The following is a 24250-nucleotide window of genomic DNA, read 5'->3' on the forward strand; positions in this document are numbered from 1 at the left end:
CACAGCAATGCCAGATCCGAGCCTCATCTGCGACCTACACCACAGCTCACGGCAACACCAGATCCTTAACCCACTGAGCGAGGCCAGGGATTGAACCCACAACCTCGTGGTTCCTAGTCAGATTCGTTTCTGCTATGCCACGAAGGGAACTCCCCATTAGTATTACAAAGCCACTAAGAACATAATAAGAAATTAGGGAATTCTTGGGAGGGAACATCTCAGAACTTGTGATCAGCTTTAGGGATTTTTGATGGGAGTTTGTTTCTGTAGCTTTGCAGAAATACTCAAGCACTTACCTCTGTGTTAATGCTGCCTCAGTTTGACTCCATCCTACCCTGCCACCGTGACATGAGTTCTGCCTCTTTTGAAAGGCTACTTGTTGCCAAGACTCCCCCTCCCCCTTCTCTTCCTCTGCCAGCCTCAGCCCATTGCTGCTAACCAAGGAGATTTACCGATTAAGAAGGGCTTCAGCTCAGAGAGTTCCCATGGCAACAGCCTCCTCGGCGGTCTTTGTTGCCTGCTAAAACTTTGATCTCTGATAGTGGCTTCTGCTGTTTCTCTCCGAAGATTCACAAACAGAGGAAGAGGGGGAAAGAATTAGAGAAGAAGAATGGAAAGTTTACTCTTAGCAGAAAGAAGAGAAGGAATTAATTACAGAGCCACACTCTAGCCATAAATCTGAGGGTTACTCCTTTGGAACATCGTTTGATTTGGAGACATATTTTCGTTTGTAGACTTGATTATACTTCCAAGATCTTGGCTTCACTTGAAAGACTTCAAGTCGAGTTGATTCTTCTAGTAGGACGGACCTATTCTATCTCTCCTCGGATTTCCAGAACAGCACCGGCTCCCATGAAAGGAGAGACACAGAACTAATAACAGGAGGGAGCTTTTTAGACTTTATAGCCCCACTGTCTTTTCTTCTAGCCCTCTCCCCTAGTTCTGGCCTACTCTGCCCTGAGTTGCCTAGATGTCTCTGTTGGTCCTGGTTTCAAAAAGAACTAGAAAAATGTGTTGAAGGGATGGAGGAGAAGGAAGAACCAGAAGAGCGAGCCAGGCATCAGGTGGAATCTAATTCTGGTTAATGGCCGTCAATAATGAGCTTTCTACCATCTGAGGAGTGAAATGGGGTTTGTGGTTGTTGTAAGGATCATACCTTTTACCTTTTGCAAGAAGCCCCCTATGGCCTTCAGACCTTCCTAGTACATTATCACAATCTTACTTTTTGGTAGGCACCATGGAATGGAGTCAGTTTTACTTCATGCGTGATTTGTATTTAAATTATGATTTAACTTTTAACCAGTCTTTTTTGCCTCTTATGTCTTTAGCAGAGTGAGGATACAATATAAATAAATGACAGTTTGTCCCTCTAAAAATTACTGCCTTTTGGTAAAGTATTGCATTTCTGAAGCAATGAGAGAACAATACAAGAATATATTAAAACTGTGTTTGATAGTAAATATCTAGGCTATTGATTCTCAAGAGGGTCCTATTCCCAGCACCCCCCCACCCCAGGAGATACTTGTCAATGTCTGGAAACATTTTGGTTGTCACAGCTTGTGGGGTGCTATGGCGTCTAGTGAATAGAGACCAAGGAGACTGCTGAATATCCTACAAGGCAGGGGACAGCCCTCCTGCCCCCAACAGGAATATCTGGCCCCAAAAGTCAATAGTGCCTAGGTTGCAAAACCCTGATCTTGGCTAAAGATCAGTTTGGATACTGGATACTCTTCTACCGTGAAGAACATGGTTTTGGGGGTCAGATATCTGTTGACTCAGCGCAGCAGTATGACCTTCGATAAAGTCAATGTTGTTGAGTCTCCATTTCCTTATCTGTAAAAATAGGGGAGGGGAAAATAAAAGTTACAAGGAGACAGATTATGAGGATGAAAAAGCACATAATATGAACCGAGTGAATATCAGTTCATTCTCTTACCCCTTCCCACCCCCCACATCTCATTGCTAGTGTGTCATCTCTAATCCGAGGGAACCCTCTTTAGGGAATTCTGTGTTCCTCTTTAGACAGCTGATTTCCTTTTAGCCCTTTCCATAGGCAGAGGCTTTAAGGAGCCATCTGTGAATCGGCAATCCTATTACTAATAGATTCATGTTTTCTCAGTCACATCTGTGCAGTGCCTTTCGAGTGGTGACCCTAATCAGCCCTGTGGGAATCTTCCTGCTAGTGGGTTTCCGGGCATTCTGTCCCAGCATGATATCTTTTGGTTGCTATGTTTTGGTAGCTGTTGGAATCCGCAACTTCTCAGTTAATGTCGGGGTGTTTACTACCCAACCTGAATACAAGGATTAGGTCACATAGGACGTTCGAAGAAGTCTGGAAGGGTTTGGGGAACACCCAAGTCTTGGATTAGAATCTGCATTGGCCTGGAAAGACTGTAGATAGGGGGACTTTAAAATTTATCATCCAAACTAGGATACTTTTGAGAGTGGAAAGGGTAGACTTTTAACACTCTATGTCAAGACAACAGCATACTGGTATGATGGTCACGCCATCTTTAGAGATCACCTGGAAAGTTCTTTTTTTGACTGAAGAGAACAGAAGATCCAGGGGAGCTGGGAGCAATTTAGTTTCAGTTCACCTTCACCTGCTGAATCCTAGATGTTAGCTGGCATTCTGTTCAAGGGGACATAGAGATGTGCACATCTCCACTGTCTTACTAGAAGCAAGCAAAGAGGTGGTGGTTTGCGGTAATAGTTGATTGAAAATGTGCGGTAAGATTTCTGAAGGGTAAGGGGCGTCCTTTCAGGCTCTTCTTCCCTGCCCTGGGTTGTAAAGAGAACAAATGAGGTCTTGAAGGCACTGTTCGCCCTCCCTTCGCCCCCCCTGCCCCAGCCACCCAGTCCCCCCAACCCCCCGCTATAACTGCTCACCCCTTCCTCCCCCTGCTCCCTCGCAGCCTTTATCCCGCCTCACTATTTTTGCTTCACTTGTTGCTCATCACTGTGGGAGGAAACTCGGCCTTCAATTAGCGCGCATTCCTGAAGCCCGCGGTTGCCTTGGTTACCCGGGTGGGAGCTGGAGCAGCTGGGTCAGCCCGACAGCCTCATTGTAGTTGACGGACCCAGGCGGGAGGCAAAAATGCAAAGCCTGTGAGGGAGGAGGGAGGGGACCGGGCCCAGCAGAGGGGAGGCACTGGGGGCCCACAGGAGAGTGGTTGTCACCGAGCAATCGGCTCAGTCCTGGAAAGAAAGAATGGCAGCCCTTCAAAGCCAGCCAGGAGAGAGTCATGGCATTTTTTTTCTCCAAAGCCAGCTGCTTCTATTCAAGTGTTCAGGTTTGCCTTCACACGGGGGCAGTGCCTCTGAGTTTGCTCTGGGAAATGCTCCATGCTCAAGCCCCTCACACTAAGAGGGGAGGACTGGCCATGGAGGAGAGGGCAGGAACTTTGACAATCCAAGACCTAACAAGCTGTGTGCTCTTACTGGCCTGCCTCGGACTACCTGGGTTTTTTTTAGTTCAGGAAACTAGCTATTCTTGATATCTTTGCATCTAAGGTGTCTGTGCCCGTCTGATGGATGAGCATGGTGAGCTCAGGAAATCACACCGGGCTCAATTTCCTCCTTCCATTAAATCCTACCCTCCTCCACATCATTTTGGAGTCAAATCTAGCTGTCTTTGGCATTTCATCTCAGGCCAACTTCAGCATGTTGTATTACGATAATATTTTGCATCTATTCACTCTCTGGGGCTAGAGGGTTGATCAATTTAGCACTTTGCAAAGGCAGAGTGCTTTGCAATTGTTTTTATTATTGTTTATTAGTTTATAGCAGCATGGTGAATGCCTTTTAATTAGCTCATATTGTGTTATATTCAGTAATCATTTTCTGGTCACATCTTTAAAAGGTGCTGAAATTGTTAACCATCTCCGACACTCGTATATTCAAAAATCATACTTTAATAATGTAAGTAGAGCAATAATGCCACAAACACAAATTTCCAGATTGCTCACTGGAACTACTGGGAGACTAGAAGTGCTGCCCATTTCAAACATTTCTAAATTAAGAATAAGCAAAGCTTGAGGAGGAGTGAGATATCAGGAAGAAATACAGGAATGGGGGGAAGTAGACTCAGGTTCTATTTCTGGTTGGATTATTAGTCAGCTGTGTGCCTTTGGGTAAGATTCTTAAACTCTCTGAGAGCCTCAGATTCCTGAAAAGATGGAGTGAATTCTGGGTTACATGACCTCTGAGATCCTTTCTAGCAATACAATGTGATTCTAGAATTCTCTGTAAACAGAAAAAGTCAATGCCTTAGGCCAGGCTTATAATCACTACCCCAAAGCCTGAAACATTTATTAACAGTTAATTGCAGATGGTCTGATACTAGTCATTTTGTGGAGAGAATTCCCTGGCAGAATTATTCACTATATTTGAAGGAAAATGTAAGGGACACAAGAAGAAAAAAATCTACAGCTGAAATGCTTAAGTACAGAGTTTATAAATAGATATAAAATAAAGGGAGGCTATCTCCGCATTTGTGATGGATAATCATAAACTATATTGAATGCATGGTTGCCATGGGAATATAGAATAAAAGCAGGGATATGCGTGCCCTTGGGAAATTTCCAATCTATTTGGGATTCCAGATAGCCATAGAAACAACTTTACACTTAAAAAAGCCAGAGAAAAACATCTGCTCTCCTCAAAGACTTAGTAGAGAAACATGTTGGAGGGTTAGGAACTGAGAGAAGAGGAGTGGATACAGTACATCCCTGAAAGTGGATCCAGGGCATCTTAGAAAAGCTTGGGAGCAGGATGAAGCCCAGATGTACATTAAGCAGAAGGGGAAAGAAGGGAGCCTCAGGGAGCTGGGGAAGAAAAGCATTCTAGGTCATCTTGAACAGAAGGTTCAATTGCATAATATATTGGCAAACCTGAGGCTGACTCCAAGTTAGTATGTTTCAAAGAAATGAATGGCGATCACTATGCTGTCAAGTGGTGACATCACAGGGGTGAAGGAAGTAATGTTTTCTCTCCTTTTCATAAGTTCCAATGCACTAAATAATGTGTCTGTTGTCATTCAAGTAAATGAGTAGCAGATCTAGGATCTGAAAATAAGTTTGTCCTACATCTAGAACTTCGGAACATACCATTGTACTTTGAAGGCTTGGACTAACAATCACAGCTTGGATTTGACTAGAGACAAAAACTGATTTGGGGGGCATATTGTATCTCTCTGTAATGGCTACCTTAAAAATACTGTAGCCTGGTGGCTTTTAACTGGTGGGGTGGGTTGGTGCTTCAATCCCCGAGATGGCAAGATGGCATTGGGGGATGTTCTGGTGACTAGTGGGTGCTCCTGATATTGAGCCCCAAGTCCAAGAGTGCTAAACATTCTCCAATACATAGAATAGTGCTGAATGAAAGATCAATTGTTTCATATTCTCATCAAGAGTCTATTTCCATCGGGGATGGATGAAAAGCACTATCATGAGCAGTAAATCAGACTTCCAGCCAGAAGTATAGCACAGCAAACACTGGGGATTTACTACCAGAAGAACTTCAAGGTCCTGATGGGGGAGGTGGCTCCTCCTGCTAGCCTGCAGGGGATGCAGCATAGAGCGGTCCCTGGCCCAGAGGGGTCTCCACCTTCCTAGTGGAAGCACAGATAAAAGAATCACTGCAGCTAAGAGATAAGTGCTCTCATGAAGGTGTGAACAGTGGTGTTCGGGAACACGGAGGAGGGTGCATCTTCTCAGGGCAGTATTCTTTTTTTGTGCTGTTGTTGCTTTTATGGGCCACATCTGTGGCATATGTAAGGTCCCAGGCTAGGGGTCTAACCGGAGCTACACAGCTGCCGGCCTACACCACAGCCATAGTGACACGGGATCTGAGCCACATCTGCGACCTACACCACAGGTCATGGCAATGCCAAACCCTTAACCCACTGAGTGAAGCTGGGGATCGAACTCGAATCCTCATGGTTACTAGTTGGATTTGTTTCCACTGAGCCATGACGGGAACTCCTCAGGGCAGTATTCTTACAGGGCTCTGTCAGAACGTATTTCAGAGTCCTGTTTGTGGTAAGGATTTGAACAAAGCAGGAGATAGACTAATTCACTAGTTGATTTTCTTAGTAAAGAAGTTAAGTACATCCCGCTTTGGGGGCCTGGCCGGCCAAGAAAAGGGTATTAGCACTTTGGGGAAATGTCACTAGGACATAGTTTGCTGTAAAATATGGAAAGATATTGCCATTGATAGGAGAGAAGTAGGAAACCAGGCAAGGACTGCATCTCTGGGGGGAGGCCTCGTGAGTAGGTGAAACATGATGTCAAAACTGAAAAAAAAAAAAAAAAAGGCTGATTAAAACATTGGATTTGGCAGGAAGAAAGTCCTTTGCCCTTGGTAAGTCTTGTGACACAGACACAGATACGTAAAAGTGAGTTCTTATCCTCACACCATTGGACAAGCTGCACGGGCTAGTCTGAGGCTTTCAAGCCTAGGGATCACGTCTTGTTCCTCTTTGTGGTCTCCACCTGGCACAATACACATTTCTTTGTTGATTGAATGAATGAATGATGCATGAATTGGAGACATTCCAGAAGTGAGCTTGTTCTGAGGAATATGTACAAAGAGTTCAGTTGGGGATAACTTCAAGGTTGCAGAGGCAGAAAACAGCTAAAATGAGGAATTGTAAAGGTAAAATCTGTAATATGTTTTGTCCACAGTGATTGTTTCTGCCCTCATCATTCAACCCCAAATGCGTGAATGTTTTTGGCTTTGAAGTTTGTGAGGGTGTGGTATGATATTGGCATTTGCTTGTGTGTGTGTGTATAAACTATTAGTATGCCTGATTCGTTTGGTCTATTCATGTGGAAATTTCTTAAGAGTAATGGATTCTACAAGGTTGGGGGAAAACTGTTTGAGTGCTTACATGAAAACTGTGTTTTCTACTCTTAGCTTGAGCTGGAGGTTGAAAAGAGTAAACGTGGTCTTCTATTTGCAGGGTCTGTTTTCCATCCTTTTCTTAGACATTAAAGTGACTAGTAATTGCCACTCTAACTGAATCCTGGAAGAATGACAGTGATTCACAAGTGTTGGTAAAGTGCTCCTGAAATCTGGAATGTATTTACTGCAATTGTTTGGACTTTCTAAGATCAGGACTTTCATTGGATGTGTTAGAATAGGAAGACAAGTTAGAGCATTTCTAACTGGCAAAAGCTTTTCTTAGGAATTGTTAAGCAAGAAGCTGGAAGCAAAAGGACTTTGAGAAATACAGGATTCCAGCATAAATCCACTTTTTAAAGTGCCTTTAGCACCAGGAAAATATAAGTCATGGTATAAAAGCTTTGCTCTCTCTCTACTGTTAGTTTTTTGTTTTGTTTTGTTTTCTTTTCTTTTTATAGGGCCACACAGGTGGCATAATGGAGGTTCCCAGGCTAGGGCTTTAATTGGATCCATAGCTGCTGGCCACAGCCACAGCAATATGGGATCCAAGCCGCGTCTGCGACCTACATCACAGCTCATGGCAACACTGGATCCTTAACCCACTGAGTGAGGCCAGGGATCAAACCTGCAACCTCATGGTTCCTAGTTGGATTGTTTCTGCTGCGCCACAGTGGGATCTCCGTTCTCTCTCTACTGTTGACATAACATAGTGGTATCGTCTGCTGTCCCCAAACTCCTACTGTGTTCCAAATTCTGAAGACATTTAATTTTACCCACTTTATTGCAAAAGTCTGTCACCCACGCCACCCTGGGGCTAACACTACACAAGTGCATTATGGGAAGCCTTCACCATCTTCTGAAGCATTAGCTATTGTCTGTTGCTTCAGGGAGAGTGAGAAGCTTGGTGTATATCTTTCTGTTGGAGTGACAAGCTTTGTGAATCTCCTGTCCATATTTCTTATTTTAACCTTTTCAATTACATGTATAAAAAAAATCTAAAAAATGAAAGCCCCTTCATTGTTCTTCTGCCCATTCCAGCTCCCCAGACATAAGAAGGGCTAACAGTTTGGTATGTAATACTGTTGTTTTCAGATTTTAATTTGAACATAGGTGCCTAGAGCTTATATTCACTAACATTCTGTGTGTAGAACTAGTGTCAGAAAATCATCAAGGTGTTGTTCTAAACAGCATGTGGGGAAATTCAGCTTTTGTGTTTTATCTGTTCATAATTGTGTCTGTGTATATGTGTGTGTGTATATATACACACATACACACACACCCCTCAGTGGTTGCAAGCCCATGATGGATCCCTGGGCTCTATATAGCCCCCCAAACATATTTTATTTTATATGGCTTGCCCAGTGATTTTTTTTTTTAATCTATGAATCAGTTGCCAACATTTGAAAATCAGGATAGTTCACATAAAAATATGGGGTCTGGCTAATCTTGAAAAATAGGAAGACTTGCAACCCTGAAGGCACATTTCTGTGAGGCAACAATTGGCTAGAGGTGAGTACTAGCAGCCCCTACAGACCCAATATGCCATTTGCCATACCCCCACCTGCTCCCAGTTGTATTACATTTGGCCAATGCACTTATTTCCATTATCTAGTGGTCCCTGTAAATATATAGATTTGAGTTTATAACTCTAATCATTAAATATCAGCTTGAGAACTGAAAATATTGTAAAAAATATAAATCATTGTCCAAATTAAAATACTTTAACATTAAAAAAGGGTGCTACTCATAATTATACCAGTATAACAGGCATAAACCAGGACTGTCCCAGGCAAATGAAGATGTTTGGTCTCCCTATTTATGGATCTCTTCATTCAACCACTGCATTTATCTTATGAGAAAATTGAGTCCTAGAAAGAGGAAGTAATTTGCCTATAGTGGTCCCCAAGTGAACTTATGGCCAAGCTGCCTCAGATACCCTGGCTCCCACTCCACTGTTTTCTCCAATGGAACATGCTCTGTGTAATATGTGTGAGCACCATATCCTCCTTGAATGTATGGATATTTTTGTGGTTAATGATTATCAGATAGCTAATTTCCTGTGAGAAATTATATACAATCAGCAGCTTATATCATCAATAATATTTCTCTTATGAATATAGTAAATGGTTTAGGTTATAGCACATACAGAGATGTGTAAAATGTCAGTAGGTTTGAGAACCAGAGAGTAAATGCAAGAAAAGCTTCTCATTTTACTGGATTTAATAAGATATAAGTGCTAATTGTCCATATTAAAAATGAAAACACCATTAAGTAAGCATCTGATAACTGCCTTGCTAAAAACACAGTATATTGACTTTTGATCATTAGCTATTGGCTGGTAATTAATGTTAATCATGCCTTTAAGAGATCTCCAAGATCCCAAATTCCCAATTCTTGGACCACCTGTCTGTTGCCTTGTTGAGTTTCCAAGAGATATCTGTACAGAGAACATGTTATATGAGACCAATGCATGCTCTTAATCACTTGCTCGAATGTTGGCACCAAATCCCTGTCTGGTCTCCTATCCTAAGGAACTGGACTAGAGCACCTGTAAGCCTTAGAGGCTTGGGCCAAAGGCTGGCTGGGGACTCTCCTTCAGGATACTCTTTTCCAGTGGCCCACTTGGCTCCCATTTGTCTTCCTCAGAGACCTTGCAAGCAGCGGACCACTCTTACTGTGTTAGCTGAACAAGATGGAAAACTCAAAGAAGGAAGCCCTTCTTATCAAAACCTAAAACGATCTAGCCTAGTCACCCACTCCATGCTTCCCTTTCTTTGGGATGTACTCTGGTCCCAATTAACTTTTCAAATGTGTGGGCATTGCCCATGCAGGACACATGACCAAGACACATCTTACCACACTGGCCTTGTATAGCTGAGCCAAGAAAGAGCAAAGTGAGCAAAGAGCCCTTTTACTCCACTTCCTAACACTCTGCCCCTGCTACAGCATCCCCTCGAGTGTCCTGGAAGGGCTCCTTTTTCCTTGACCTTGGCCAGAGCTGCTTTTCTGTGGGGAGATTTGATAGAGGAGAGGACCAGTGATCAGCCATGACCTGTAGGCTCAAAGTATAAACCACACACATGGGTAACTCTTTCTCTAATGCACTTCAATAAACTTTAGCAGGAAAAGTTGTTTTCTAAATGAGCCAAATCCATATACATGGATCGTGCTTTCTAATAGCGACATGTGGCCATTGAGCCTTTGAAGTGTTAGTATTTTGGCTACATTGGTACAAGTAAAAATATTAAGTTAATTTCATCTTTAAGAAAATTATTTTAATGTGATTACTAGAAAAGCTAAAAATTACCAGTCAGTCACATTGTATTTCTACTGGACAGAGCTGTTTTAGAGGAATATGTGGTATCTATAAATGAAGTAAGATTCAGCTGCAGGCTTAGGAGTCACAGCGACCTTTTGCCATCCCAAGTCTGAAAGGAGGGATGTTTCCTGGTGCAGCTTGTTTGTTAGCAAGACTACATTGTCATAGAAATACCTCATACAGGGGCAGAAATCTTATCACAGTCTTTATATTTACCTGAATATAAGAATATGGTGAAAGCATTCACACTTATTTCTATATAAATCAAGCTAGTTTTTAAAAGGACTAACCTCTTCCCCCACATCTTCCAGTGTGTCGTTTCCTGTGCATCTCTTTGGGCAGGGCACCTGTTCTGACACCAACCCTTAACTTCTATGCCATATCCCACAGAAGGCACTTGGGTGCCATATGGAAAAGCCATACCATATACATATGTACAGAGTATTTCTGAAGCCAGAAGGAGTGTCGAAGAGTGTGTAACTGATCTAGCTTTATCTTTTCCTTGCCTTTGAAAATTTTAATCATTGAAATATCTTTAGGCGATAAATAGAATCATGTAGGGAGATAATTCTGAGTTAAAACCAAATATGTACTTTTGTTTTTATATGGACATAGGACTGTGTGTGGATGTATGAAAATGTAGGTTGAACGTTTGGATACAGACGGGTTTGACTTTCCAGTAAAATGTGTGGAGCAGGATGTATAAATGAATGGAGATGGTATATGTCAATCTGCTCAACCAGGGTTTTTCATATTTGAAGCAGAGATTTCCTTCTGTAATAGTTGGAGAGAAAGTTCTGTTTCTGCTTCTGCCTAGTTTAGATGCAGAGTTCACTTAGATGGCTGCCAAAGATTGACTCTCTTACTGAGCAGCCTCTCATGACCCAAAGAGCATGGGTCAGTAGCCCCATGCAGGAATGGTGAAATTGGAGCCAGGTTTAAGGCTGTATTTTCCTTTGCAGTAACCTCTTTCCTTCTTCTTTTCCTTCCACCTCTTCTAGGCAGAACAGGGCTGCTTGCTGATCTCTTGCCCAGTTTTGCTGTGGAGATTATGCCAGGTATTCAGTCATTTAACTCTATATTTGCTTATTTTGCTATCCTTCCATCTGTCTTGCTTCTGCATTAGTTACTAATTGCACCTTTAATTTATTTGCACATTTGTCTATATATGTCTATAGTATTTTCCAGGATGAACTAAGCCCACTGGAAGAGTCTCTAAACTGTATTTCTTCTGTTACTAGGCCCTAAAAGAATAATGTTAATTAAAAATAGGTGAGATGGGGGCCCAGTCCTTCAGTGTCAGGTATGCAGGCCCTTTGGCAACCTCGGTATCTCAGCAGCACCCAGATAGCTATAAGTATCCTTAGCGGAGTCATTATTTATCTGCATTCCTTATTCCCTAAGTTTAATGTTTACCCATTCATTACAACCATGTTACTCTGAATTGCCTTTTATAAGCTCTATCAAAATATTTTTTCAAACCTTATGAACACTGGGCACCCTTCGTCCCTTGAAAAGTATACATTTACAGATCTACATTGCTTTGTATACAATTTCATGGGTTTCATGGCCCCCTAAGTCCCTGGGGTCTGTGGACTGTATGTCAAGGACACTGGCGCCAAATGCCCACTTTTGTCTTTTTATGTAGCATCCATCAAATGTACCAGCTAGACAGGCCAACATCAGTTTGATGCTGGACCATAGTCCATCACAGAAGGAGGCTAAGAGAAAAACAAGAATGAACTCTAGGAGAGGACATACCCAAACACAGGAAGTAGGAAAGGGTATGAGTCAGTCTTGCTGTGGAGGGCTCCTGACAAAGTGGGAAATAGCTACCTAATAGTTGAGAGCAACAAAGAGATAGAAAATATTTCTGGTCATTGGTTTAGATTTGAGTTTTAAGAAACATTGAAGAGTCTTCACAGTTATACTTCACTAATGATTCTTCCATAAATTCTCCTGGTCCATTCCCATTAGTTGGCAAACCCAAATACAGACATTTTTCTTATTGATGTTGATCCCCAAGGACACAAATAGATATTTCTTGGAATTACCTGGTGGCCTAGAGGTTATCGACTTGGCATTATCTCTGATGAGGCTCAGGTTACAGCTGTGACTCAAGTTCGATCCCTGGCCTGGGAACTTTCACATGCCTCCATTGAGGTTAAAAAACAAACAGACATTTCTTTGTAATCCCCCTTATCCAGAGTTCTGTCAGTTTGTACCATTTGTTCATCACGAAAAGACAATGTTACATTGCATTGTTTCAAACTAGATATTATATCCCCTAGTCCTAAGAAAGAGTTACTGTATTTGTCATATCTGGTTCTGGTCTCCTGAATTTCCCTCCCTTTTGACTCCAAGAATCCTTTCATGGATAACAGTCTTTGTCTCTCCAAGGTAACCTGCCAGTCTGTTACCCTTGACTGCCTGACCCAAGTTGCAGCCACCACACTACCCTGCTCATCTAATCCTCAGGGCCCATATTATCTCAGGCCACATTGTGTTACTATGTTATTACTAAGGCACAGGCCAAAGCCCTCCGTTATCTATTGTCCTCAGCAAGAATGCTCTCCACAACATTCTAGCCAGGCACAAGGCCTTCTCACTTCCTCCCTGCAGGGAGGGTGACCAGGTTAATTGGAATGTATTTATGATGGGTGAGTGGGGAGGTGCATTCAGGAAAAATAAATTGTTTGTTTTCTCTCTGAGGAAATTTTGGTCTAAACAAAGGTCCAGTCCTTTTTATCATTATCACAAAACCCTTTCTGTAACCAAAATGTCGTATATTCAAGCTCCAATTGAATATCCACTTCATTGAAGGAATATTTAATAACTAAGATTCAAACAAAAGAATGTGTACTTGAAGTTGATTGCAAAGAGATTTTTGGTAGATGGTTTTCAATCAAAATGAATCACTTTCACCTTTTGCTTTGAATGGAAATCATGGCTCACTCCAGTCTGTCCTGGGCCTTCAGTGGAATGCTGGTTCCTAGAGGCGAGTCCCCAAAGCATGACATCAAGACAAGTCACTCAAAGGCCACAATCATTTTTATCTAAGCCAAATGGAATGTGTTTCCTTTCTGTTAATCTTTTGGATTACCTAAGTTAAATTCATGTTCAGCCTCTGGCAGAGTTAACAAACATGGTCAGATGTACACGTGTTAGCCTTGCCAGTCATCGGAGCCCTGAGCCACTTTAGTCCATGGCTGTGCTGGCTGTATAGCATGGTCAGCCTGAGAATGAGCAAGCCATTCTCAGGGGACAGGGACAGCATCTTCTCTATCTGAGCCTCTGTCTCTAGTTTTCTCTAGTAGACAGTTTAGATCTCAGCCCCAATGCTGAGCGCAGGAATGGTGTCCAGGGCAGTCAGCAAGCAGAGCAGGTGAATACATAAGGGACCTGGACCACCTAAATATGTTATGATTTAGAACGTAACACTTTCAGGGACAAGAGTAACTTGACTACAGAAGATATGTATTCACAGAACCCACCACTTAATAGCTCAGCAAGCAAAGGTCCCCCCTCCCCACCCAGGAGTCCCTCTCCTCTTGTCCCATATTTATTCTGACACTTGAGCTGATAAAGTAAGCCCTTTCCCCAGGAAGGAGCCCCAAGGCCCTCCACTTTGTATAGGTCATATGTGTGCTCAGTATGACTTGGGTACCTTCCTTCCTCTCCATGTCCCAGCCCTGGGAAGGTCTGCACTTCTCATTCTTAGGGTTCCTCCTGAGTTTGGGGGCTCTGTGCCCTGTTAAAAGATGCTTTCTTCCCTTGGGTCCCTCCTACTCATCCCCCTCACAGGGAGATGCTGATGAGAGGGTGCCTGTCCCAACAGGGGCCACCTCGAGTGTGGGTTTCTCTGTGCATCCTTCCAGAATGGGTGTTTGTTGGCCTGGTGATCCTGGGAGTCTTCCTCTTCTTCGTCCTGGTGGGGATCTGCTGGTGCCAGTGCTGCCCTCACAGCTGCTGTTGCTACATCCGCTGCCCATGTTGCCCAGATTCCTGCTGCTGCCCACAGGCCTGTGAGTAAAGTGATGAATGGGGAGATGGCGAGTGATCAGAAGAAACGTCACCTTTCCATCGGACAGCTCTGTGCCCTGAGTGCCTTCTCTGCCTCCTTTTCCTTGCACCCCCAAAGTGATCGTTCTAGATTCTCTCCTTTGCTGGGAGCCCCCAGCTTCCCAAGAGGACCATTCTTGTTTGCCTTCCAACCTGCATGCACCTCTCCATGCTTTTTATCCACACTTGTCACCCCTGCATTTGAAATTCTCATTGACATTATTGATCAAAGGAAGGGTAGGTTCAGGATGGTGAGGTTGTGGGGTAAGGCTTTTACCCTCTCCTCAGGCATCCAAACTAGAGGAAACCTTCGCTGGTTATGCTTCTTGCAGACAGAGAACTCCTCTTTTTACCAACATCATATGCAAACCACAACCTTTGGGTCCCATCCAGCCACAGATGAGTTGAATTTTCTCCTAGGACAAAATGGTCCACAAAAGAACTAGTCCTCATTTGGGGTTCACAATTTTACCTCCCAGGCCCCCATAGAGACGTTAAGTTTGGCACCCCTTCCATAAACCAAAACACATCTTAAAGGAGAGAGACACGATGTGCATCTTTAGTATCCTCAGGAACAAAGCAGTTTCTGGGAGGAGTCGGGTTATTTGCTCTGCTTTTGTGTCCGCAGAGTGGGGGCCGTGTACAAGCCCATCACTAGCTGTGCCTCTCTAGCGGAGATTAGGAGACTCCTGGGAGCAGCCCGGGCAGCCCTAGTGCGAGGCCTCCTCCAGAGGGGCTGAGACAGCCTACAGACAGTGTGGTTAAGAGCGGGCTGCTGCCGTCACAAGGGAGGCTGCTGTGACAGCTCCCGGCACCACTTAATTACTCAGTTGCCAGGTACTACTAAACACTGTAATTCCTTATGTCGTTGCCTTTTGGCAGAGCTGGAGGAGCCTGAGAGAGTGGGAGTAGTGGTGCCTGTGAATTGGTTCAGGCCTAGTAGGGCACACATGCGCATGCATGCACGCAAGTGCACATACGCCCAGGAGCTCCCTTTAGTGTAGCTTAAGGGACTTTGGGTGTAAGGGTTGTGGAGGGTGGGGTGATGTAATCTCTCTTGCTCTTCATCTCCCTCCACAGTGTATGAAGCAGGGAAAGCAGCAAAGGCCGGGTATCCTCCCTCTGTCTCCGGTGTCCCCGGCCCTTACTCCATCCCCTCTGTCCCCTTGGGAGGAGCCCCCTCATCTGGCATGCTGATGGACAAGCCGCATCCACCTCCCCTGGCACCAAGTGACTCCACTGGAGGAAGCCACAGTGGTAAATGTAGTTCCAGACTTCCCTACCCCTTGCTCCTATCCGGCTTCCACTCTGGTTCCTTGCCAATTAGAACCAACAACTCAGTGATGCTTCTTTGGACAATGATTATCTCCATTCCGGAAATGGGATCCTGCCAGCTGTAGTTATCTCCTGGCATGTATGTCAGGCTTTCCAAGGGCTGCAGGACATAGCTGCCTCTTGCTTTCTTCCCAGGCTCCTCAGTAACTAAAAGGATAAGAAAAAGAGGCAGGGTACCCCTTGAATTTGATCATCCAATGAATAAATAGTTATCTCTTCCCTACCTAGCACTGGAACAGGTACTGTGAGGAACACCCTGAAGTGTAGGACATGGTTTGTCTAACAAGCAGTATGGCCCAGCCAGGGAGGGAGAGTGGACCTTTATTAGGACATTAAAGCGTATGGTACCAGGAGTTCAAAGAAGGAAGAGCTGGAATGGTTACAAAGTCTTAGAGAAGAGGTGAGATTTGAGCTGGGCCAAGAGGCATGAGAAGGAAAGCAGAGACACACACGGGCCAGCATAGTTGAAGCCCGGAGCTAGGAGAGCACAGTGTGTGTGTGTTAGTGTCCAGCTTGCCTCTCTGATTGGAAGACAGTGGAAGAAGAGAGGGCCTTGAAACCCCTCCAGAAGAGCTGGGGTTTGGCAGCACAGCACATGAGGGCCACTGCAGGCAGGCTGCTGAGTGGGGAGGTGACAGGCTGCCACAAGTGGTAAGTAGGAGAAAGTAGAATTGGAGACCTTGAGCTGAGGTGTGGTTGAAGTGATTCAGGTGGGACATGTGAACATCTGGATTGTGATGGAGACAATGGGAGCTGAAATGAGGGGGTGAATCCGAGAGATGCTTTGAAAGAGCAATACATTAGATGTGTGATGGCTTCAAGATGAACCCAAGCTGTCCAGTGGTGTGTATCCTATACATAAATGAAATAACAGTAAGGACAGTTTATTTGGATGGAGCGTAGCTCCACTGAGGGCATGATGGAGTCAGTTTTTGGTAGGGGTAGAGTAGAGCAGCATTAAAATGTAGCTTTCCTAGGAGCATCTGAATAGGATTACAGAGTAATCATGGTTAGAACTCTGCGAGTAGTAAATTTAGGAGCTGATTTTTAAATCTCTAGATGTGAATGAACTACTAGGATTGATAAAACAGACATTTCTGGAGGTATCTGAACTGCCTTCAGTGGGGAGCAGGGAAGAATATCTAGTCCAGTTAATTTGCCATCAGTACTCCACCCTGGAAAGAGTAGATACACTCAGTGAGTAATTGGTATTTATGTTTTTTCTTTCTCAGGAACTATTAGTAGAATTCTGACGTCTGAGATTGGGAATGAGTCACAGACTGAGAAGTAAAAGTTAATGATCAAGGACACACAGGGAATTAGATAAAGACAATATAGTCCATTTCCTCAAAGGATGGAGTGGGCAAAAGAGACATTAAGGGGACTTGTTTCATGCTCTATTTGCATCTTCCGTTTTTTGGCCAAATCTTCTTTCTCCTTCCCACCAGAACCTTTCCCCCTTACTTTTTATTGAATGGATTTTCATAATAAAATTACTTCTATTCATAGACTGGCACATACTTCTTCTCTCCTGTTTGCAACTTTTTTCCAGTTCCTGCTAGTTGTAGTTCAGTCATTTTGGCTCCACCCTGCCATACTAACCAACTTCAAGTAGAAGTGGCTGGAAAAATAGGGGGGGAAAAACCCCTTATTTCATACAGCAAGATATCCCAAGGTAAGGTGGTTTTGGGGTTGGCTAATGGAAGAGTCAAGTTGAATTACTGAAGGATCTAGTTCTCATCTTTGGTTCTGGCATCCTGAGTGCATCCTCTGTCCTCCTGAGCTGGCTCCCCTCCTGATTCCATGATGACTGCCATAGTCCCAGGTCCCAGATGCATTCTAAGATGGGAAAGATATGCTTCTTCTTTGTGCTCCTTTTCTTGAGAGTGAGGAAAACTTTTCCAGAAGCCTCTTTCCCTTTCTATAAACTTCTCCATGTAGTTTGTTGGCAAGAATTGTGTCCCATCTCCATTCCTAAACCAGACTGGCTTGGACCAAAACAAAGACTCATCTCTTATGCCAAAACATCTATTCACCTTGGAAATGAACAAAATCAGGGTTCTGTTAGCAAGGAAAAGGGGGAGGATGCACAACCTTGTGTTGGCCACAGCTAGTCCGGCTCATGTTATCATTATCTGGATCACTGAGTCAGGACAGAGTCCCTCATGAGCCCCACCAGGCACATTTCTGTACACATGGTCTCATGGTCAGAATTATGATGGTATTTGGCTGTTTCTCCTTTAAGAAAGGTGGCTTAAGCCAATGTCCCATGTAGATTGTTCTTTAAAGAGTTTAGAAGTGTTAAGAAATGCTGATTTATAAAGATGTAAATTTAGCCTATTTTATATTTTTATGCTACTTCAATTTTAGGGTAATCATCTAGCAACAGTAATTTTTCAGATTACATTTGTACACAATACTCTTTGGAACACTCTGTGTAGTTGAAAAGGCATCTTTGATGAGTTATGTATAATATATTCAGTTAGTTACCAAATGGGAGAGAGATAAAAGGCACCCTGATTCTCTTTCCCATTCTTCTTAGCAGCTATTTGTTACCTCTGTTAAAAGAAGCCCTTCTCCTCCTGCCCTGCTCTGGTGATCCGTCCCCTTCAGCCTTGTCAAAGTTCTCTGTTTATTGAATCTCCACACCCCACCCCATTCCCACCTCACATCTCCAGCCTTCCCTTCTTTAGTGACTCCCTATCAGCATTCAAAACATGCCTAAATCTCTACTTTTAAAATACAACAATTTGCAAAAACCCTATCATTTTCTGGTACCACTTCCCTATCCATTTTCTCCTCTTCCCAGTTAAACTCCTTGAAGGAGTTTTGAATGTTTACTGTCTCCATTTCCTCTGCTCTTACCAACTCCTCAACTAACTTCTGTCTTGCTGTTGCTTTTGCCACTCCAAAGACCCGCTCTCGCCAAGATGGCCTTATTGCTAAAGTATCCATTATGCTTCACAGAGTTTGCTTCTCTGGACATCTCAAGCACATTTGCCACCTCTGACGCACTCATATTTCTTTGCCCTCCTCAGCACTGTACTTTGTAGTTTCTCCTACCTATTTTTCTAGGTGCTGGCTGTTCTTCTTCTGCATACCCTCCAGACGTTGGTGTTCCTATTTTGTCTGAGGTCCTCTCCCTGGGAAATCTTATCTGGTCCATGGCTTCAGTCATCATCCATATGTGGATTATTGCCAGTCTTTATCTCCAACCTCTCTCCTACTCCTCAGTCCCAGATATTTAACTGCCTTCTGGATGTCTTACAAGCATTTCAAACTCAACCTCTATCTAGGGAATGGAATTCATCTACTGTTTCTCAACCTCGAACCAACTCTGACATTTCTTATTTCAGCAGATGGCACTGCTGTCCACCTAGTAGCCAAACCAGAAGCAGGGACTTCTCAACCCTACCTCACTTCTCACATCCAAGTTGGTCACCAACTCCTTCAGATTGGACCTCAAAATAACCTTGAGAATTGATTTACTTTCTGCCATCTCTACTTAACTATCCTTGTCATTGATGCCATCATCTCCCACCTTGATTAATGCAGTTATCTCCTACCTGGTCACTTCCATACCTATTCTCCTCTTGTTCCAATCCACCTGATTTTCACATCTACCTGGCTTACACTCATCCTTCTTACAAAAGGATTGAGTAGGCAAGTAGGGTTTTGAAATGTCATTTTTCAAACTAATAAGGATGTGTGTCTATATATATGCCTACTGTATGTATACAGAGAATATGCAAATTTTAAGCATCGCTTCTCCCACAACTGAGCTGCTGTCACCCTGGGGGTGGAATCTGGCAGCTGTTCCATTATCCATAAACAGCCTTCCGTAGCTTATTAAGATAGGATAGGAAGAACAAGGCTATATCCATGGGTATCATCTCTTTTTCAAGTTTTTTAAGCTGGATTTGGCTGTAAGGGGGAAATTAGCTGATAAATCATTGAGCCTTAATTGGGTCAAAAGTATCAGCTTAAATCTTTTAACAATAAGAATTTTTAAAAGTATAGTTTGACATAAAAATGAATATCCCAGTATTCTCTCTCCAGGAAAAATCAAAGTTGCCAAGGCTAATAAATTAGAGGAACTGAAGTATAAAAAGCCACACCAAACAAAGGACTTGGAACAGACTGAACTTCACAAGAAAAATAAATCAGAGTTCCTGTTGTGGCTTAGCAGGTTAAGGACTCTACTGGTGTCCATGAGGATATAGGTTCGATCCTTGGCATTGCTCAGTGGGTTAAAGGATCTGACATCGCTATGAGCTGCAGTGTAGGTTGCAGACATGGCTTGGATCTGGCATATCTGTGGCTGTGGGGTAGGCCAGCAGCTGCAGCTTTGATTTGACCCCTAGTCTGGGAACTTCCATATGCCACTGGTGTGGCCACAAAGAGAGAGAGAGAGAGAGAACTCACCCATCAACCCTAAACTGAAACATAACCAGGAAAAAAAGTCATTTTCAAAAAAAATGCAGGACTTTGGCCAATACTATAGGACATTTCTTATTAAAATATTATCACAGGAAGTTCCCATTGTGGCTCAGCAGTAACAGGCCCAACTAGTATCTTTGAGGATATGGGTTCAATCCCTGACCCTTCACAGTGGGTTAATGATCCAGTGTTGCTGTGAACTGTGGTGTAGTTGCAGATGCAGCTCAGATCCCATGTTGCTGTGGTTATGGCATAGGCTGGCAGCTGCAGCTCCAATTTGACCCCTAGCCTGAGAACTTCCATATGCTGCACTTGTGGCCCTAAAAAACAAATAAAATATCACCACACATCAGAGAGTTTTGTGATCTTCAGATAAATTATGGATAAAAACCTGACACCATTCAATTTGTTTTTAAATTGAGAAAAATTTAATGAATGCCTACAAATTTTCTCTCAAGGAGTTTACAGTCCAGCAGAGTGGTTTCTGGGGGATTGTGGATGGAAATAAAATGAGGGAAAAATAGAAAGGAGTGTATGGTAAGACTGTTTTTGATGCCAGCTCAGAGAAGGAAAAGCCTCATCTGCTGGCAGGATCAAGCACATATGTGACACAGAGCCAGGTTTTACCGTGATGAGAGAATTTGCTACTGAGTGCTGCCGAACTGAATTTACAGCTTTTGATGGTGGTGGTAGTGGGGGGAACCTTTTAAAGGGAGAAATGCCTAGCTTTTTAACTCCTGAAACAAAATGGGTGCCACCTCTAAAATCTAAATATCAATACTCTGCTTCTGTCCTTTTTGACAAAGTAGAGGGATTTGTACTTCGGAAGTCATGAGCTGGTGTGACCGAGAAATCAAAGCTGAAAGTATCTAGCACGGTGGAGTCTCTTACCAGTACTGAAAGGTGAAGCTGCTATCTTCATTTGAGGCTGTACATAGTTATTGTAACTTTTCAGGGGCATGAGAACCTACGCACACACGATCAAATCTGTCTCATGGTGAGGAGTTAATTTGTTATAATGACACAGAAAGCAATCTAAGCTTTAGCCCAAGTTGCAGTTAAGGGGGAGATTTTCAACTGTCCTTCGGGGTGGCATTCATCTCTCAAACGGGATAGCTGGTACACTGTTTCATATACTAATACTTCCCCTTACCGCAGTGTTATTGAATGCTTGCCATAATAGCATTTCACATATTAAGAACACCTAGATAAAGCTGCAGCTGCAGGTAGAGTAGACCCCTTCTTTGACGCCTATAAACATGCTAGTTTTCTTTACTTAAAAAAAAAAAATCATCAATACAAACAAAACTTACCTAAACCTTGCTGCTCCCTCAAGCTACCATTCAAGCCTTCCCCTTCCTGGTCAGGCTTCTCCAACAAATCCATCACATGGTCTCTTCTGCCTTACTTTGTAATTCTTTGTAATATAGTTTCAATTCCTGATTTCCTTTCATTCACTCACTTCATTCATTCATTCATTCATTCATACAAACATACATATTTTGAGTGTCTGCAACGTGCCAGGATCTATGCTAGGTGCTGGATATGCAGAGATAAACAGAGTGAACAGGTCCTTGACCTCAGGAAGTTTATAGTCTAGAGAAGGAAACTCTACTGAAAATACTCTTTCTATAGAAAGCATTAACCCAATCCACCCCCATCCCCAGGCTGGCATCAGTTCAGCTCAAGGAAACATTTAAGTACATGTATGTATAGAACATTGTCCTGGGTTTTACGCCAAGCTAGAATGATAAGCATTCTTTTCCCTTAAGAATTTTGGGAAGATTAGACATTTATACAGATAATTTGAAACAAACTGGAATGTATTAAGGGCCATGATGAAAGTTCAAAGTAAATGAGAGAGAAGAGAGAGAACTTTTCTAGCCAGAGAAGAAGAAAAGCTTTTGGATGAGGTGACATTTGAGCTGCCCCGAATAATTACAAAGAACTCAAGGCACTCCACTGATTTGGTCTTTCTTGTCTCCTCTGCTTTCTTTTTTCATTTTGGTTTATATATTTGTCTTCTCTGCCTCATGAAATTATTTAAAAGTTGAGAAGTATTAACTGCATTTTATAGACATGAAAACTGAGTCCCAGATAGGTCACCACTTACTTGAGGTCCCTCAATCCACCAGCGGCATACCTACAAGATGCCCAGTTCCCCACTTCCCAGCCCTGTGTTGCATCCATCAGCAGTAATGGCCTCAGAACAGACATAGCAGTTCCGTGGGATAATTGCATTTTAATTGAACTGTCTGTACTACTCTGTAAACGCCTCTGCAGAGATGGAAGAGTGTGTAGCTTGATAAATAAAATCATTTCTGCTAATAATTGCTCCTGTGTAAGGATTATGGATCTAACCTCCGAGAGAAAGTGTCACTAAAAAGCGTGTGCCTAGATTCATTAATTTTTTAAATTAATTCCACAACTGGAGCTGAATGTGGACTGCCCAGCAAGCTCTCTTATAGAAAACCAATGCACCTGCAAATGGGTGTGTGGGTGTTTTTCTTAGTCTTCAGTGCCAGGGCTGTGATTAGAGTCTGTGGAAGATGATATTTTAATCTTTCATGTACATGCTTGTGTGGGGAGCTTTGTCCATGGCCAGGGTAACATGACCAGAGAGCACAAAGGATTTTTTTTCAGAGGCACATGCAGTCATGTGGTTTCTCTATGGTATTTGCCCTACTCTGGGAACAGAGATGTTGGAGGTGGGTCACTTGATTTTGTCCCATTGGACAGTCCTGATCAGCTGGAAGGTTGGACATGCCTCAGATGACAGCACCCATGGCACACCAAGGAGCACTTTCTACTCTGGGCTCTTCCTTTTTGTCCTGTTCTCCTATCTCTCCATACTACCTCTGCTCCTAGTCTCCAGAGAGGAAGATGCCCCATATGATTGGGCTTTAATCAGATATGTAGTTCCAGTCCCAAGGCTGCCACTTATTTCTGAGCAAGTTACAAAACCTTTTTTTTTTTTTTGCTTTTTAGGGTCACACCTGTGGCATATGGAAGTTCCCAGGCTAGGGGCTGAATTGGAGCTAGAGCTGCCCACCTATGCCGCAGCCACAGAAGCACAGGATCTGAGCTGCGTTTTGCCACCTAAAGCACAGTTTACAGCAACCCACTGAGTGAGGCCAGGGATTGAACCCACATCCTCATGGATGCTAGTGGGGTTCGTTTATGCTGAGCCATGACGGGAACTCCGAAACCTCTCTCTACCAGTTTCCTCAACTGTGAAAGGTGGCTACTAACAGTAACTTCCTTAAGTTGCTATAAGGAACCAAGGTCATGTAAAGCATTTAGCACAGTACCTGGCACATTTCAGCGCCCAATAAGTGTTGTCTACTACCCTTATTGTTCTGTCCCCATCCCATTCCTCTCTTTCTTGTTTTCTCTTTCTGTGAAGATAGACCCGCCCATGTCTGATCACCCTTCTGGCTGGTATTGGTCTAGACTGATGCTTAAGTGATATGTAGCTTCAACAGCCTTTTTCCCTGACAGTAAGAATGATGGGAATGTAGGAGATGGTATTACCTCTCATGCTTAGGTTTTGTTTTTTATTAAGCCCTGAAAATAACACCTGCCTGAAACTACACAGCAGCAGGTTTAATCAATCATGTCTAAAATACGGTATTCCTTTTCCTAAGGGGAAAATGCTAAAGAAATAACAATGGAACCATAATTAGGGATCCATGTATTTTGCATTTTATTTTGTATTAATTCATATAAAGCCTATAATCTAATAGTACCTCTTACGCATCATCTAGTTATGGAATTTTTTTTTTTTGGCACCATCTCCCAGGCAACTAGAGGCTTTCAGGCCACCTGTGTCAAGGTCCCTAACATTTGAGTATCTGTTTAAAGCTATGTGTGCTCCCACCAGGTGAAGGTGTGCAATCCTCAGACTGTAGAGTGACGTGTGCCTCATCTAAAAAGTGGTCTTTTTTTAGTGTGAGTATACTCCCCTAAGTTTTGAGAAGATGAGCTTTAAGTGGAGCTGTAAGAGGTGGGGAGCTAGGAAGCAGAGGTTAACAAAGGACTAAAAATATACTATGACAGAATTTTATGGTTGACCTGCTGTTCCTCCATTCAAGTGGAACCATCTAATAAGGGCGATCTCAGGTATGGTTCCATACATATAAACAAATTTACTATTTCTGGGTGATTTCAAAAAGAGTTGCTAGAAGT

The 24250-nt window shown here is 43.1% G+C and overlaps 1 protein-coding gene across 1 annotated transcript in view; it reads left to right on the plus strand.

Annotated features, from left to right (window-relative positions):
* ILDR2 (immunoglobulin like domain containing receptor 2) overlaps window positions 1-24250 on the plus strand; it is a 61936-nt gene that overhangs the window by 25862 nt on the left and 11824 nt on the right. The window contains exons 5-7 of the mRNA XM_047782872.1: window positions 11227-11283; window positions 14104-14250; window positions 15368-15544. Coding sequence (XP_047638828.1) covers window positions 11227-11283; window positions 14104-14250; window positions 15368-15544 — 381 coding nt within the window. The remainder of the gene's footprint in view (window positions 1-11226; window positions 11284-14103; window positions 14251-15367; window positions 15545-24250) is intronic.

Source organism: Phacochoerus africanus, chromosome 6 (genome assembly GCF_016906955.1).
Source record: "Phacochoerus africanus isolate WHEZ1 chromosome 6, ROS_Pafr_v1, whole genome shotgun sequence".
Lineage (NCBI taxonomy): Eukaryota > Metazoa > Chordata > Mammalia > Artiodactyla > Suidae > Phacochoerus > Phacochoerus africanus.